This window comes from Camelus bactrianus, chromosome 11 (genome assembly GCF_048773025.1).
Source record: "Camelus bactrianus isolate YW-2024 breed Bactrian camel chromosome 11, ASM4877302v1, whole genome shotgun sequence".
Taxonomy (NCBI): Eukaryota; Metazoa; Chordata; class Mammalia; order Artiodactyla; family Camelidae; genus Camelus; species Camelus bactrianus.
This window is the reverse complement of record NC_133549.1, coordinates 73,533,776-73,551,402: the sequence shown is the minus strand read 5'-3', so window position 1 is coordinate 73,551,402 and position 17,627 is coordinate 73,533,776. Positions and strand designations below refer to the sequence as shown.

Genomic DNA, 17,627 nt, shown 5'->3' with positions numbered 1-17,627 from the left:
CTGTGCTACCAGGGCTGGTTTCTGAGCCCCATTGAGCTTTGCCTGGGCTCCTGGCAGATGTGATTTCCCAGAGGGGTACGTGGCAGAGGCCCAGGTCAGGAGGGCCTGGTCAGGCCTGGCCTCCTTCCCAGCCGAGGCGGGTGGTGGCCCCTGCAGAGCCGTCCAGTCACTGTCTGCTTCAAGCTGACATTTATAAGAGGCTATGCCTTTCTAGGGGGAGAGGCAGGGGGAAAGTGGTGTTGGCAGGGTGGTGGGGGTGGTAGAGAAGCCTTTGTTCTGTCAAAAATTCCTCCTCCCTTTGGCCCTGCCCTGTCTGTAAGCATAACAGCGGCGGGGCTGAGCCCTGCCCAGAGCTGCCTGCTGGCCTGCCTCCCCCACCTGACCCCATCCACTGCCTCTCCGCCCCTGCCCTGCGGGCCTGCTCTCCCCTCTGACCCTCGGGAGGACAAAGCCACTGGGCTAGGCTGAGCTGGAAGCCTTGGGGTCTGGGGGATTTCTCCTTCTGAGCAGAAGCCTCAACTTCACCCTCAACACTTAAGAGTGACAGACAGAGAGGGCGAGCCTAGTGCAGCCTCGCGGGGAAGCCTGCTGGGCCGGCCTCCTGCCCCTCACATACTGGAAACTCTTTGGCAAGTCCTTCCCTTCCCTGTGCCTCAGTCTCACCATCTATTAAGTGGGTTGATGATATTCCCTGCCCCACAGGGTAATGGGAAGAGTTGAATGGGGGCCTAACAGGTGGTGGAGCCCTGAGCACAAAGCCTAGAACACAAGGGGTGCTTGATAAGTCTGTTCTCTTCACTCCTCCCTTTGTCCTCTGCCGTCTGCATCCCCAGGGCTTCCACAGCCTTCCTCTACCTTTCCTGGTCCCTCCCTGAGGATTCCAGAAGGTGAAGACACCTGCTGATGTTATTCTTTTGCTCGCCACCTCCCCCACAACCCAGGGATGGTGAGCCCCCACCGCTGGTGCCCAGGCCTTCCTCCCATCTTTGAGATGTTCCTCTTACAAGTTATGCCCACCAGCCTCAGCCGTGGCCTCTGCATCACCTCGCGCACACCTGCTCCCTCTCCGTGCACAAGCCCCAGAAGAGAATCCTTCCGAAATCACTAGTGGTTACTGAGCGCTTACAGTGACCGGCCATGGACCTAAGACCTTCCTGTGCACGAATGCATCGCGTCCCTTTGAAGCCCTGGGAAGGCTTGCCCTGCGCCATCATCCCGGGTTTCTCGTTGCAGAAACCAAGGCACAGAGAGGCTGTGTAACTGCTGAAGGTTTCTCAGATAGTCACAGGCAGAGGCGGAATGCGATCCCAGGCATCTGGTCCTGAAGTCCAGGATCTGAGCCGTGTCTCGTGTGGTGGGGTGTCTGGGCCCTCGCAGTGCCTGGCCTGACTTCAGTGTGCAAATGGTGTACTAAAGATGTTTGGTCCTGGAGGAGGCTGGAGCGCCTGTCTCTGGACCCTGCCCAGCAGCTCACAGTCCCCGATGGAAAGCTCTAGAATGGCGAGTTTTCTAATTCCACAGTGTGAGGGTGCTTCCCAACTCACCTCCTTGCTCTTCTCTCATCTACCTGCTTCTCCATTTGGGGCACACACTCTTTTTTTTTTTTTTTTTAAATCTGTGTGGCTTTCCTTCCTGCTCATTTCTGAAGCAGAGGCCCTTTGGGAACCGAATCATCAGTCCTGCCCCAATCTTCACCCTTCTCTTGGCTGAGTGCCCCTGGGATGCTTTGAGCCCTCCCTCTGATGCCCTGACCCCTGCCCCTCGTCCCAGCTGCATGAAGCCAGGTGCCAGGTTCCATCGGTGTCTGAACCAAGAGGCCTGCAGAACCAGATCCCGGAGTGGGCCTGGCTGGGCATGGCCCCCACATTCCCACTTCAATCAAGGAGTCTCAGATCCTTTCATCAGTGAGGCACCCCATGCCTCTCCCTCGTCCCCCTTTAAAAACAGGGACCAGAAGAATGAGTTTATCTAGCACTTTTTTTCAGGATTACTGGAGAAGGGAGGCTGTGGAAGTTGTAGGTTCCCAGCATCAGGTAGACAACGTGCCACCGGAAACAGCTGGAGGGCTCACTGCACACCCATTAACTTGACACAACTCAGAGTGCCTTCGGAGTCACCAGGTGGCCTCTCTACTGCAAACTGACCGGACCCCGGCCCTGACTGCATGCTGAGTGTGCCCCTTGGCATCACCAGCCTCTCTCGTAGACCTGACCAGTGCTGACGGCCAGCCTTGACTCGGAGCTCGGGCTGACTCTCTCCCTGGGACATCACGGCTGCCAGGAAGGCCAGTCAGGATCCAAAAGCCATTAGGCATCGGGCCCAAAAGATCAGGGCAGTGTTGTTGTCGCTTTCTAAGTTTAGATTTACACATTCAGCACGTATGTCCCTTTTTAGGGTTTTGCCTGTAATTCTAGCAGGCTGCCACCAAGTGGTGGTAACGGCGCCTGGGCAAGAAAGATGGTTATTGAAGGAAGACATGATGATTCTACATACCGCTATTGTTCTGTATTAGTAAATAGAAATAACTAACACTCCTGTTTTACTTTTATGTTCCAGGCATTGTTCTAAGTGCTTTACTTGTATTATCTCGTTTAATTCTCAGAACAGTCTCTTATGGTAGGTCACTCTTAACCTTCCTGCACCACTTCAGAAATGGGCAAATACCCAGGGACACATGACTGTGCAAACAGACCATCTCATAGCCCACTGCTTCTTAAACTGAATGACGTATGCATTCCCTGGGGCTCCTGTTAAAATGCAGATTCTGATTCAGTAGCTCTAAGGTGGGCCCTGAGATTCTGCATTTCTAACAAGCTCCCAGGCAATGCCGTGATGCCAGTCCGGGAACCACACTTTGACAGTCACAGTGTAGGGCCTGCCTTAACCGCAAAGGCTGTGAGTGCCAAGGAGGTGACATAAATGCAGGGCGCGGCTGGTCGAGACACAGATGGTGTGGAGGGTACCTTCAGTCGGTCTGATGGCGCAGCCACTCCTTAACCTCAGCTGATAGTCGCCAGCAAGAATTCTGGACCAATGTGGTCATGTTTCTATGTGAAATGTCTCATTTTCAAAAAAATGGGGCAATGAATTCAACTATATAAAATACTAGGCAGCTTATACATGAATGTTCATAGCAGCATTATTCATAGTAGCCCCAAATTACCAACCCAAATGTCTCTGATGAATGAGTAAATAAAGTATGGCATGACCGTACAATGGAGTATTATTTGGCACCAAAAAGGAATGAAGTCCTGATGTACACTGCAACGTGGATGGACCTTAAAAACATTACACTAAGTGAAAGAAGCCAGACGCAAGAGGACAATTATATGATCTACTTACATGAAATGTCTACAATATAAAAATCTACAGAGATGGAAAGTAGATTAGTGGTTGCCTGGATCTGGATGGGGTGAGGAGGTGGCTGGGGGATGGCGAGTGACTGTTAATGAATACAAGGTTTCTTTGGGGAAGTAACAGAAAATTTTCTAAAATTGGATGTACTGGTGGCTGTATAACTATGAATATGCTAAAACCCACTGAACTGTACACCTTGCACAGGGGAAATGTAGAGTATGTGAATCATATCTCAATAAAGCTTTAAAGAAAAAACATGTAGGAGAGAACTAGCTTCTTTAATACATAAAGTGCAGTTACAAATCAACAAGAAAAATGCCAAACTCAGCAGGAAAAAAAAATCACAAAGGATACAAACTCACAGTTCACAAAGGAAACACAAATGATTCCTAAATGCAAAAATTCCCTCTTGCTCCTAATACAAGACATGTAAGTCGAAGCTACTCTGAGACTTTCTACCTCTTAGATTGGCAATAATGAGAACACTCGGTGAGGAGATGGGTCATTAAGTTGGCACACCTGCAGCTGTGGTGGGGGGAGGTGGGGAGTGGCAATTATCGTCTTTAAAAATGAAAAGGGTACATATCATTGACCTAGCAATTTCACTTCTAGGAATTTATTCAGCAAATGTACTCTCACACGTGCAAAATTATATATATATACAAGCACACGTATAAATGCAGAGTTATTCATTGTAGCATTGCTTGCAATACAAGAGTAGAAATAATCTAGACATTGTGCAGTAGTGATGGGAAAACACTATGGAACTTGCATGGACTTGAATATTGTGCAACCCTTAAACACAATGCAGTAGCTCTGATTGTACTCATCTGGGCAAAAGACCATATCTATCTATCACCTATCTGTCTATCTATCTATCATCTATCTGTCTGTCTATCTATCTATCATCTATTATCTATCATCTATCTATCTATATCTTTATCTCTGAGATTAGTAAGTGAAAAAGGGAAGATGTAGAACCAAGTATATAATCTGTCTCCATATGAGTGAGGGAAAAGAAAGGGTGGATGTATGCAGGTCTCTGTTACACACATTTGTAAATGGAGAGCCCATCTTTGGGGGTGGTCTAAAGGGAATTAAGGCTGCCGCCAGGCAGGGCAGCAGGGTTGAGGGAGGGGAGACACACTTCCACTGCATGCAAGGTTGTTTTCTGCCTGCACTGCAGGCAAGCTGCACCTGAGAGCGCCTGTGTGCAGGTCATATGACCATCAGCTGCTCCTTCATGACATCTGCGTTACAGGAGTAATTCCAGACCCATCGAGTACTTTGCTCCCTTAAATCTAAGAAGATGTGCACCCTCCACCACCTCATCTGTCTTCTGTCCCCTTGGGAGTCTCCCAGCCTTGGGATTCCCTGTGTGCTCTGGGGGAGGCCCTGGTGTTCTCCGTACAGGGGACCAAAGGTGTCTGCACACGAGGACACAGGGTATGAAGGCTGAAGGGGGCGACCCTGGGGACCCTGTGGGGCATCATTTTGGCCTGGTGGGCCCCAGTCCCTTGTGTTTGCTTTCTGTCCTCTAGGCACGCCCCAAAGGCGAGGGTCTGACCCCATACCAGGGCAAAAAGCGCTGCTTCGGCGAGTACAAGTGTCCCAAGTGCAAGAGAAAATGGATGAGCGGGAACTCCTGGGCCAACATGGGGCAGGAGTGCATCAAGTGCCACATCAATGTGTACCCGCACAAGCAGGTGAGCCGGGAGCGCAGCGCTGAGTGCGCGGCGGGGCGGTGTCTCTGAAGGGCGGGCCGAGGGCAGCCTTCCCTTCAGGAGCCTCGGTTTGCTCCTTCCTTCACAGGGGATGAGACTAGATGTGTCCACCTTAGCCCTTTCTTTTGTCATCTCATTGGAAATGGGGACGAGAGGGCCCATTTCCCTGGGGAGGGAAGGAGGATAAAGGGGCAACTGTATGGAGACCATGAGACCACAGACCCCAGTGGATTTTGAAAGTGACAACCTAGGGGTGCGACTGTGACACAGAGGGGGACGCGAGGGCAGCGGGAAGTTTCGTTTGTTCATTCGCCCAGTTGGCTCATGCGTGCAGGGTGGCCACTGTGGGCCAGGTGCTGCGCCATGGGGCCGGTTCCCGAGGGCCCGCCTGCCCTGCAGGGGGTGGCCGAGGCGGCTCATCCCAGGGAGGACCCACTTGCCGCAGGCTGCAGAGAGGAGGCGGCATTTACTCTGGGACCTGAAGGAGGGAAAGAAGCTAGACCTGTCAAAAGAGCGGGGATGGCCATCCTGGGAAGAGGGTGCAGCAGGTGCAAATGCCCTGAGGCTGTAGGACTTGGGGTGCATGAGGCCCAAAGCTCAGTGAAGGAGCAGGGGAATAGAGTGGGAGAAACTGGGGAGCTAAACGGGGTGATCACCAGAGGAGTGTTGGGGCCTTCACAAGGGGAAACCCTAAGCAACAGGACTTTCAGCTTCATTCTGAGATGATTACTCTGGTTGTGTGTAGAGACTGGTCTGGGGAGGGGGCTGGGAGACATGGGGAGACCATTGGGAAAGCCATGGCCCTAGTCCCTAAGGCAGTGGCTCTGGACCTGGGTCCCACCCAGAGCATCACCGGATTGGATGTGGAAGGTGAGGGAGGAGGGCAGGAACCCGGGAGAACAGCCACACGGTGGCTTGAGCTCCTGAGGGGGTGGAGGTGGTTGTTGCCGAGGTGGGCAGCCTGAGGGCAGTTGGGGCCAGACATAGATGTTCTAGATAAAAGCAAGAGACCTCTGATACATGTTATGTTTGAGATGTTTCCAAAAATCCAGGTCGGGATGTCAAGCAGGCAGTTGGGTTTGTTATTCTGAAGCTCACGTGAGACGTCAAGGTGGTTCATATGTGACTGGGTCCCACTGGCCTGAAGATATTTAGGGAATGAGGAGATTTCCTGCAGAATGAGGACAAAGTGGAGACGGGATTCCCCACACCACGTGCTGTGGAATCCCAGCATTCAGAGGTCAGATGGAGGAGACGCTTCCAGTGAGGAGGGGCAGGGGGGCAGGGAGGGGGGAGGGCGCCATTCCAGGGCACGGGCAGTGGCTGGTATTGAGATGTCAGGTATGATGACAAGGAGAAGTGCCCCTGAGGTTTGGCGATAAGGACGTCGTCCTGCAACTTTGGAGGGGGTAACTCACTTTTACCAAGAGGACCTGTTGAGCTGCAGCCAAGGTTGGAGAACCACTGGAGCCAATGTCCTGCAGGTCGGGGGTAAGGTGGAGTGGAGATGTTGACTCACGGAGGATCTGTTGACTAGGGTGGTGTCCATGGAGCCATGGTGGCAGGGGGAACACCTTCACTGTCCCTCTTGGGCGTTGCTTGTAGAGAGAAGCAGAGAAGTGGGACAGCAGCTGGAGTAGGGGTGATGGGGTCGAGATGGGTGTTAAGAACATGGGAGAGCCTGGAGCATATTGTAAGCAAATGAGACTGACCCAGAAGAAAGCAAAAGGCTGCTGGTACAGGGAGGGAGGGAGGGAGGTGGGGGGTGACTGGGGAGGGTCATGGGTTTGATGGTGCAGAGAAGGGGGACTTCACTTCCAAGGCTTCTGTTTTCTCAGTGAAATGGAAGATGAGGTTTTCAGCTAAAAGTAAGGGTGAAGAGGGGTGTGGTGGGCTTGGGGAAGGACGAGTGAGGAAGCGAGTCTATCCAAGAAATGTAACCAGACTGGCAAGCAGCATCTGCAGCCCAGGGAGCTTCGAAATCAGCGGCACGCGGGGGTTCGGGGCCAGACATGCGCCGGGAGGGCGTCTCACAGGGAAGAAGGTCAAATGTTTGGGCATATTTGGAAAAGTGTGATGCTGTAAAAGCATGGCCTGGGGGTGTCAGCTAGATGGCAGGGAAGGGGAAGCCAGAGCAGCCCTGATGGAGAGATGGGGCCAGGACTGGGTGGAGTGTGGGAGCCGAGAACTGGACAGAGAGCAGGTTTCTGAAGACCAAGTCCATGGTGTGGCTGAGGGGGCAGTGGGAGAGGTCACTGCTGGTGAGGGAGTCGGGGCAATGAGGAGCCAGGGGTGGGGATGGGTAAGCTGAGTCACCGAGAAGGATGGCAGGAACAGGGAGCGGAGGAGCCTGCAAGGCAATGGAGGCAGGAGAGTTGGGGAGTCTCCCCTGGGGCAGTGATGTCAGGCTGAGCTCTGATGGGGCAGTGGAGTGGGAGTGGCAGAGAGGGGAGGCTGCACTTCTGGTAAGGGAACAGCATGTGTGAAGTGGAGAGGACAGGGCTGGGCACAGAGCATTGGAGGAGCTGAGGGGTGAAGCAGAGTGCAGAGGGAGGGGCCAGCTTGGCCGCCATGGCATGGAATTTGGTCTTTGGAGCATCTGGGAGCTGTCCGAGAGGACTCTCAGGGTTGAAACATTCTGTGATTTTATGACCCTTGTGCAAGTCTCCATTCCCTCTGTTTGTAGACTCTCCATCCTCCCATCCCCAAGGGTTTCCGTGGTTCCCATCACCCACGCTGTCACATGCAGGCAAAGAGACGGGAAGCTGGCCCTACAGCCGAGTGACGAGGGGTCCCTTAGTGGAGGGGCCTGACCCACCACCTAATGGCACTGAGGGACACACCGAGGCCCCGGAGTGCCAAGCTAGGCTTGATGACCCAGTGGGCACAGGGCACGTGATATGCACCTGGTATTTTAGGAGCACATCCGGGGATGGGGCCAAAGGTGGGCAGCGTAAGGAGACACCGCATCCTGGTTGCTGAAGTCTCTGGTCAATTCCTGAGCAGGTCTGGACCCCGAGTCCAAATACACCTCCCCAGATGTCTGACCGTCAGCATATTCGCCCCTGGGTTGAACTGTGCTCTCCCAGGGCCCTTGGGTGTGGCCTGTGCTGTGCAGAGAGGTTCCTTCTTTCCCTAGACAACTTCTTTGAGGGCTGCTCGCCAGGTCTGTGCAGGCACTGAAGGAATAAGAAGGTCAGGGGATGCCAGGCCTTCCTGGAGCTTCCTCTCCAGCCCAAGGGTCAGGATTCCATCAGACAGGGTTAGCAACTGGCATTCAGAGAACTCTTGGCCCCAGTCACAGCTGTGATCACCCTCCGGGTGCTGTTTGCTGAGCCCCCGCACGCTCTTCCTGTGTGCTCGGCCCTCAGACTGGGCGTCCTGTTCATCCCACTTCACAGGGAGAGAATGTGCAGTCCTGAGAAGCCACATAGAGGTGGTGCCTCGGGCTGAATTTGCACTTGTGTTTGGAGCCCTGCCCTGAGGCCAGGCAGGCCTCTGTCTATGTCCCAGCTCTGCCCTCCTGTACTGAGTAGGGTGAAGCAAAAAACTCGGCTGGGCTCCCAGTGCAGGAGAGAGGAGGCTGGACTGCAGGGGGGGTCTGCACTGGAGAGGCCAGGAATTGGGAAAATTAGGACAGCGGTGTGCTCCTGTGTTACACCTTTGTCCTCTCAGCCACCCCAGGAGGTCAGCTCCCTCATCTCCCCATTTTACAGAGGAGGAAACTGAGGCAACGGGAATAAATGACTCACCCAAGTTCAGTAGAGAAGTTGGGATCCATGAAAAGCGATCAAGTTTGGGGCTGGAGGAGAACACAGAGCCTGGAAGGGGCAGATGATCAGCCTCGGGGGAAGGTGGGGAGCAGTGAGGTCAGGTCAGGGTGGCTGGCTGGGGAGGGGAGTCAGGAATGGGCCAGTTCCTGCAGAGGCTCAGACGGACGGTGCTTGGTTCTGTGCTATGGGGTCTGAGAGGCTCAGTCCTTATGACTCTCACACCTCTGTGACCTCAGCAGAGAGGCAGGGCCCGGGCCATGCACCCAAGTCCACTGGGACCCAACCCCCCGTATTGCCTAGCACCCCTTCCAGATGCCAGGCTCATTCCTGGCTGGACCCACCATTCCCCAGGCCGGCAATGCCCTTACCTGCTTCATCGTCTCCATCCTGCAAAGCTCAGTCCAACCACGGCCTCCCCGACCGTCACCTCCCCTCCTCACTCAGGTTGGAGTCTCCTAGGCCCAATGTGGAAGAGTCTTCCAAGAGCATGTGGCTCTGCTCTTCCCTCTCCCAGTCATTCAGCCCTTGTTTGTCGAGCACCTACTGTGTGCAATGGGGAGACTGAGGCCCAGAGAGGAGATGGGACTTGAGCAAGGTGACTCAGCCAGCCAGCGTCAAGGGGGTCTGGGACCCAGGTCTCCCCTTGCCCTGCCCCCCACAGGGCCTTGCCCCCTCAGGGAAGTGGCAAGCTGGGCAGAGGGCTGAGGGGCTGGTGGCCCTGCCAGACCCCCCAGCAGTCAGGAGCCTTTGAAGAGCTAAGAGGAGGGGCTTGGAGTGTCTGCTGTCCCCCTGAACTCTCCCACCCCCCACAGTGGAGAGGGGCTGCTTTATTTCTCCTGCCCCCGAGCTCTGACCCGCACAGCATCCCCCTCCTGAGAACCCTCCACCGCCCCCGCCTCCCTCCCCTCCACATCTGTTTCCCGTCAGGCTCCAGCTGTGGCTCCCCCCTGCCAGCCCTGCCCCCCATGAGAAGAAAACACCAATGGGCTTTGCCTCACTGCAGGGGGTGGGGATGGCCCTGGGGTGATCAATCCCAGCTGCTGAATGTTTTCCCTCCGCAGAGGGAAGGCGCCTTGACAGCTTCCCCAGTTCCTCCACCCAGCGCCTGGGCAGGGCTCAGCCAGGACCTGTGGAGGGAAGGGGCACTGAGAGGGTCTCACAGCCAAGAAAAGGGGATGGCCAGGATACTGCAAGGGCATTTCCACAGGGACTCAGCTGATTCACCCTGCTCCCAGCCTGCCCTCTCTACATAATAATAATACTAGTAATAATACATGATATTAAACTGACCAAAACACTTTGCTCTTTATGTGCCAGGCACTGTTCTAATAACTTTGCATTTATTAACTTATTTATTTACTCTTCACAGCAAACGCATCAAGTAGGTACTCTGATTAGCCCACTGTATAGAGAACAGTTGAGGCACAGAGAGGTTAAGTGACTGTCAAGAGGTCACACAGCAATTATGAAATCTTGCAGAGCTCTTTATGGTTAGAAAGTATCTTAAGTCAGTCATCTCACTTACTTCTCTCCCTGTCACACGTACAGCAACTGTTATTAACCTCTTGCCCAGGTTACAGAAGGGCAAGTTAAGGTTCTAGAGGAGAAAGTTCTTGCCCAGCAGCCCTTGGCAGACAGGTCAAGCTGCAGGTCACTGGCAAGACCCTTAATGTCTTGGAGCCTTGGTTTCCTCATCTGTAATGTATGAGGATAATAATATGTCCCTCACTGGAAGGCAGTGAGGTTAGGCGGTATGATTATGTGGCAGCGCTTTGCAAAGTGTAAACCATGGGGAGCAAGGGTGGAAGGCGGGTTCGGGGAGGGGCCCGGGCCAGCATGAAGAGCTGGGGAGAGGAGCTGGAAAGCAGGCTGGGTTTAGTCTGGGAGAGGGAAGACTTCAGAGCCGCCCACATCGGACCTTTTGGGGGTGAGCAGACAGTCTGCGTGGCCCATGCCACGGATGGGGGTTGGGGACCCAGAGTTCAGCCCAAGATCAGGAAGCATCTCTTGTAGGGCAGGCAATGAGCTGAGCCAGCAGGGAGCTCCCCAACCGCCAGGCTTGTAGGTGGTGCCTGGAGGATTCCGTAGGTGTCCATCAGGGTGTTTGGAGAGCAGGGGATGTGACCTTCCCAGGCCATCCAGCTTGGAATCAGGGCTTCAACTTTTAGTGACCCTCTACCAGCTGGTTTCCCCTCCTAATATTAATAATAATAAACAGCATTAATAACTTTTCTATGCTATGCCCTTTCTACTTGTGATCTTCCTTGCATTGTAACAATCTCATGAGAAAAGTGTTATCAACATTCCCTTTTACAGATGAAGAAGTGGAGGATCAGAGGGGTGAGGTGGCTTGTCCAAGGTCACACAGCTCATAGATAGTTTGAGCCTGGGTCTGATATGAAGGCAAACTTTTCCTCCTCTCCCCTGACCAGGAAAGCCAGTCATCTGAAAGCTTCTTGAGATGAGGCCAAGGCCCCTGCCCTTTTCTTGAGATCCTCCCAGTGTGGCTTTGGGCCTGGAAGCATAGGGATGGGCTTTAAGACCCTGGATCAGAACCCTGCCCACCCACAGTCAGCACACTCTGACTTGTCCATTCCGCACCTGCTCTGAGTGTCAGCTTCAGGCCAGGTACTGTGTACTTGGGCAGAAAAGCCAAGTGTGCTACTTTTGAGCAGTTTTCAGCCTTTCCTGGGGGGTGGGGTGGGGGGAGTGGGGAGAGCTCATGCTCACCTTCCTTCCAGGACCATCCTGGGTCCTGGTCACTGGCACCAAGGCCCACTGGCACCAGCAGTTCCTGCCCCCTGTCCTCGGCATGTGGCTCCCAGCTGGCCCTGACCAGCTTCCTTTGAGTTTCCCCCAGTCCGTGCAGGGGACCCTGCTGCAGGGAGGGGTTCTGGGCAGGCATTCCAGCTGCCAGCCAAGAAACTGTCTGCCTCAGGAGGTGTGCCTACTAGCCTCCGTACATTTTCCAGAGAAATGAGTCTTTACTGGCTTTTGAGAGCCAGGATTGGAGGGACAGAGGGAGCAGGGAAGCCTCCAGTGTAACAGAAATGCGCTTGTGTGCCCAACACTGCTCAGTTTACAAACATCTAGACATCTGACTCCTCCCTATAAACGAGCTGCTGCAACAGCCCACTTTACAGATGTGGAAACCGAGGCTCTCTGAAGCCACACCGTGGCTGAATAGCATCGTGGGTCTGGCAAGTCACCTCCTTTCTCTGGGCCTCAGTTTCTCTGTTAAAAAAACACCTAGCTGCTCAACAAACGGGGCAGGCACCGTGCCAGGCCCAGGGCTGAGGGACCGATCAGAACACTGGCTGCTGACCTCACAGAGCTAAGAGCTGGCTGTACCCCAAGCCTGAAACTCCGTGACTGTGTCCAGGTTACACTCCTTGAGTCTTGAGGCCGTGGGAGCAAGTTTGGGGGTGACAAGTGGTCTGGGAAGAAGCAGTGGGTGCCAGGAATCAGGAGATGTGGCCCGGGGCTCCCTGGTGCTGGGCCTCAGTTTCCTCATCTGGATAATATCTGCCCATCTGTCCTGCCCTCTGTGGGCTTCAGGCAGTGGCTGCTCAGAGGACAGGGGAAGGTAAAGTGGGATCTGGACCTTGGGCTCTGGGTACAAGACGCCCTTCTACAGCCCCAGCCCCAGCCCAAGGCCTCAGCCTGTGCCTCCTGGGACATAAGTTGCCTGCAGCAGACGAGAGGCGGGAAGGGTCCTGGGTGCTTTGGGAACAACCTCTGTGACTACAGGCACACTCGCTCTCTCTGGGCCCACCTTGTGTATCTGCCTCCCTCCTCCTGCCTGTCTGTCTGTCTGTTTCTCTGTGCCTCTCTCTGTATCTGTCTCACTCTCCCTGCCTCTTTTTGTGTTTCTGTCTTCCTCTCTACCCCGACCTCCCCGCCCTTGGGCCCTCTTTCTCCTTCCTCTCTGTAGAGACCCCTGGAGAAGCCCGATGGCCTGGACGTGTCCGACCAGAGCAAGGAGCACCCCCAGCACCTCTGTGAGAAGTGCAAGGTGCTCGGCTACTACTGCCGGCGAGTGCAGTGACCTGGCGCCCGCGGCTCCCCCGCCACCGCCGCCCTCCTGCCAGCCCAGAAGGCACCGCCTCCCCTGCGTGTCCCCGTGTGCACACGTGAGGGCATCCTCGCAGGCTTACAGGTCTGGGGAGGGTGGTCTTTGGTCCTCGGCTCATGTATGTTAACAAAGTGTTACTGACGTAGCTGTCCCCAAAGGAGGCTGTGTCTCCGGGACTCTGTCCAGGTGGCCTGGGTCTGTGGCGGGGGGATGGGGTGAGCAGAGGCCAGCGCACAGGACCCACAGAGGCCTTGGTATCTCCCGCAGACTCTCCTCTGAGACTCCCTTTGGGGTGAGCAGCCTTGTTTTGGCCACAAGTGCACTAAATTTACTGTGAATCCCAAAGCCTGCAGGGGACTATCTCCCCGAGGCCAGCCAGGCCGCCTTCTCCTCCCCAGAACCTTCCAGTCTGTCCCATGTGAAAAGCCACTCTTGCAAAGCCCTTGTTTTCTAAGTCAGCACTCATGGCGAGCTGACACCTGTTCTAACAGCTGCTGGGGAGTGGGCATCTCTGCCCCCTGCCACTTTGAGCCCCAAACCTGACAGTCTCCGACGTCACTGGCATTGCACAACCCCCCCACCCACCATACACCCAGAGGTCAGGGACAGGGAGGCACTGAATGTTGGACAGTGTTCCCAAGGTGTGAGCTGGGACACGTCAGGCACGCCTCCCTCCTCCCCCACCACATCCTTTCCCGCTTGCTTGGATTTTGTCGTCCCCAGTCCCTTCCCTTCTCTTTCCCTTCCCACCCACACTGGGGGGCCGCCCCCAAGGAAGCTGTAGGGCCCAGCAGGGAAGCCTCTCTTGCAGGGAGGACATAGGCCTGGCAGCCCGAAGACGCAGGTTTTGATGCTGGCCCTGCCTGTGACACACTACAGAACCTTGGGTAGGATTCTCACCGCTGGGCCTCCGTTTCCCCACTAGTTAAGTGACAGACACCAGAGAGCCGAGAGGCCTGTTTCTCTTCTGATGTTCTGGGATGTGACCTGGCTGGGTGCCGTCTCCTGGAGCAGAGAGCTTTACTTGGAGAGTTTCCCCGGGTCCGGTCTCCCGCACTATCACACGTCAATCGGTCACTTAAGAAATCACGCAGAGGGATGCCGGTCCTCCCCTGTCACCCCCCTGCAGCCCCAGTCCTGCCTATTGTCCCCCACCCTGCAAACGTGAAGGAGAAGGGTCCCCCTCCTCCTCACACAGGCGACCCCAAGACAAGCTACAGAACCTCTCGTTTGCGAAGTGGGGGTGATGATTCCTACCTCCCGTGGGGCGGGGAGGCCTCTTGGCGCTCACATTGGCCAGGGTGGCGCTGTCCTTGCTAGCGGGAGGGATCTCCCTCCTCTCTGCTCCCTCCCCAGTGAGAAGCCCTGTTTTTATTGTCATATTACCCTTCCTTTCTCCCAGGGGAACCGGCTGTCAGGGCTGGGTCACTTGATGTTGCTCCAACATTATGCCTCTGTGGGAAAAAAAAAAAAATCAGACCACGAAAGGGGCCTGAAATTCAGTGTTTACCACGGACACCCAACCCGTGTCCAGTCGCCTCTTGTTTCCAAATGAAAATGCTTTGTACAACTGAGGAGTTACAGCAAAGTGTTAATTAGGGGTCCAGGGAGTGAGCTGAAGAGACAGAGTGAGAGTATCTGCAGCCAGAGGGCTGCAGGGTAGATTTGGGGGGGCCTTGCCCTCTGAGCACTTAAGAAGGGGGGTCTTTGATCCAGCCTGAGCCCTGCAGCTGCCTCCCTCTGGCCCGCAGGGGCAGGATGCCTGCCCCCGACTGTGAACGTGCTCACCGCCCACTGAGGAATCCCCCCCAGCTGCTCCCTGCCCGCCCCATGTTGTCAAGGTGAGCTGGAGCCACTCTGGCCCGGGGCTCCCTGGCCTGGAGGAGAAGCTGTTACTGTCAGTCATCCTAGCACCCTGCGACAACCTGCAGCAATGTTCACAGCAGTGGGCCGTGCGCTGGTCTCTGTTGTGAGGACCAGGCCCCAGGCATTCCAGGGACCCGGCCCCACAGGGGGACCTCAGCCTTGGGTCACGCGTGGGCTGTAGTCATGGGGGAAGTCCACACCCTAGAAAGAACTCAGGCTCCAGACCTCCTGGAGGTCAGGGCCTTCCACAGGCCAACAGGAGAAGGAATGTCACCCCAAAGTGACCTTTGCAGTGGTCTTGTCCAGCTGGCAGCCAGTGCCCCTGCCATCTGTGCAAAGCCGGGGCTGGGCCCTCCTGCCTGAGAGGCCCTTCTGCACTGCCCCTCCCTGCACTGTTCTGGCTGAATTTGGGAGCTCTCCGTGGTCAGCGAAAGCCACTGCTATCCAGACCTGTGCTGTGAGAATTAAGTGCTCAGAGGGCCTGGGCGCCCGAGAGACAAGAAAGTGTGTGGTTTTAGTACGTTCAAAAGGGACAATCGCTTGCAGTTAGTAGATCTAGCGATCTAGTTGGGAGGTCATGGTGTTTACCCCATATGAAGTATTCGATAGTTCTACGTGTGAATTTGTATTTATTTTGAGTTATACTTGACACAGAATTCCTTTTTTTTTTTTTTTTAAAGAAAAATACTATGTGTGTATTTTGAAAAGAAAATTCATGGATGTTAAAATTTCTGCATGGTTTCCAATTTTTCTCACAACACTGAATTTGTTACCTTCTCCCGAAAAATCTTCAGAGTGATTTTTGTTTGTATATATTTGAGGGCCTTTTTAAAAAAAAAAGAAAAAGAAAAAGAAAAAGAAAAGAAAAATACAATTGCTTGATTTTTGACATTAAAAAAATACACAGAAAGAGAGGCATTTTCAAAATTTCAGAGCTTTCAGGAGGGCAATAGAATATCAAACGAAGATTTCTGGAAGCATTTTGCAAATCTTCTGTTTGAGCTGCAAGAAAATATTTATGGTGAGAACATTTTCCTTTTGTTTTTTTTTGTTTTGTTTTTTTTTGGTTTGATTTTTTACTATGCTTTGGTCTGTAAAAAGTCTGCAACTGAATTACATGAAGAAGGAAATATTGTCTACATAGAATATTATATGAAGTTGGTACATAATTCTGATGAGGAAAAAAAATCTTTGCAATCCTTTAAGCCATATTATTGTTATTCTCTGTTGTTTCCCTTGGATGAAAATATCAGTATTAAGTAGCCGGCATATTATTCAAGTGCTTAGACTTATTAATATGTTCCTGTCCTGTATTTATACGTATGTGTATTTTGGAAAGTATTGCCTTTTTTAAGGGAAGCTATTATTAGATACTTAGTGAAAAAGGGAATGGTGAGCCCTTTGAGCCTCTTCAGCTGAGGATAACACAGCATTATAATCCATTCTCTCGCACCTTCTTATTATTATCTTGTTATTTTGGTTATTAATCTTGTGGGGGGCGGGAGAGAGCCGGGGAGGAGGGCGCGTGGGACTAGCCCCTCCATGGTCGGTCAGCTCCAAAGATGGCCTCCTCGGCCTGGTCCAGGGCTCCCGGTGGTCAGAAGGGCCCAAGGAGGGAAGAGACAGCAGGAGGCGGACTTCTACACGCTGCCCGCTTTGGAGCTTTGCCGTCTGAGCCATGCCTCGGGGCCCCATGCTCTTTGAACTTGGATTTGTCACCCAGAGCCCTTACACCTGCCCTCCGGCATCTAATGGACTTGAATCTCCTCTAAATGAATATTTAATCCAGCATCACTACATCGTAGCCCAGTGCAACAACTAACCCTGAAGTTTGGGAGGCGTTCGGCCTGCAGGAGTTCATCGCTCTCTGTTGCCAACCTCACCGTTTGACCTCCTGCACTCCAGTGTGGTGACCCTGTCCGTGTTTTTATCTGTTAATACTGTGTGTTCAGCTAAAAAGACAAACAGAACCCGTGGGCCAGCTCGGAGGGTGCGTGGAGAAGGCTCCCGACCTCTCCCGAGGGCCGCCCTCGGGATGGCATTCCGTCGTGTGCCTTATTCCTGGAGAATCTGTATACGGCCTGCCTAGAGAAATATAGCCTTTTCATGCTGTATTAAAAGGACTTTTAAAAGCAAGAGAGGCTCCTGGGTTTCCTTGTTTATACAGAGCCTCGGTGAGAAGCTGGACGTTTTCGCAGATGTGGGAGGCCAAGCTGGGTGGGGGGACCTGGGGCCGCCCCAAGTCTGCTCTCCCGCACCTGGGACACCTTGTCCGTATCCTACCTCCACACCAGTGACTTGCCTCCTCCTGGCCCCTCTGTCCCCAAGTGGACGCTCTGGGGTGAGGGCCCTCCCCAAGCGGGGCCCCAGACTGGGCGAGATTGTCAGCACATGAGGTCACAACTAGCTCAGCTATGGGACGCCGGTGACCATATATAGGAGTGAATCTTCCTTGGAGACGGCAGCCCTGGGCCTCGCTACTGCTTCTCCCACTTGGCCGTCTCGCCAAGACAGGGATGTGGGCCTCAGACGCTGGGCATCCCACAGTGAGCAAAGGCAAGGGTCCCAGCTCCCGGGAAGCCCCTGGGAGAGGGAACAGAGGGCTCTTCTTCTGAGCAAGGGCCGGGCTGGGCTGTCTCGAGCTGGGGCTCTGGCTGAGGGAAGCCACAACTCACAGGGCCTGGAGCCACAGCGAAGCAAGGCGTAAGAAGCCCCCCGCATGCAGAGCCCTGCAGCCCAGGACCAGTGGCTCAACCTGGCTGCTCACCAGAATCACCTATAGGAGCCTTGGTCACACCCCCAGGGATACTGGAGAAATTGGCCTGGGTGTCC

At 54.1% G+C, this 17,627-nt stretch overlaps 1 protein-coding gene across 1 annotated transcript in view; it reads left to right on the top strand.

The window, feature by feature from the left end:
- ZCCHC24 (zinc finger CCHC-type containing 24) overlaps positions 1 to 16,931 on the top strand; it is a 58,925-nt gene extending 41,994 nt beyond the window's left edge. The window contains exons 3-4 of the mRNA XM_010963227.3: positions 4,899 to 5,063; positions 12,789 to 16,931. Of these exons, the coding sequence (XP_010961529.2) occupies positions 4,899 to 5,063; positions 12,789 to 12,902 (279 nt within the window). The 3' untranslated portion in view covers positions 12,903 to 16,931. The remainder of the gene's footprint in view (positions 1 to 4,898; positions 5,064 to 12,788) is intronic.
- Positions 16,932 to 17,627: the final 696 nt, after the last annotated feature.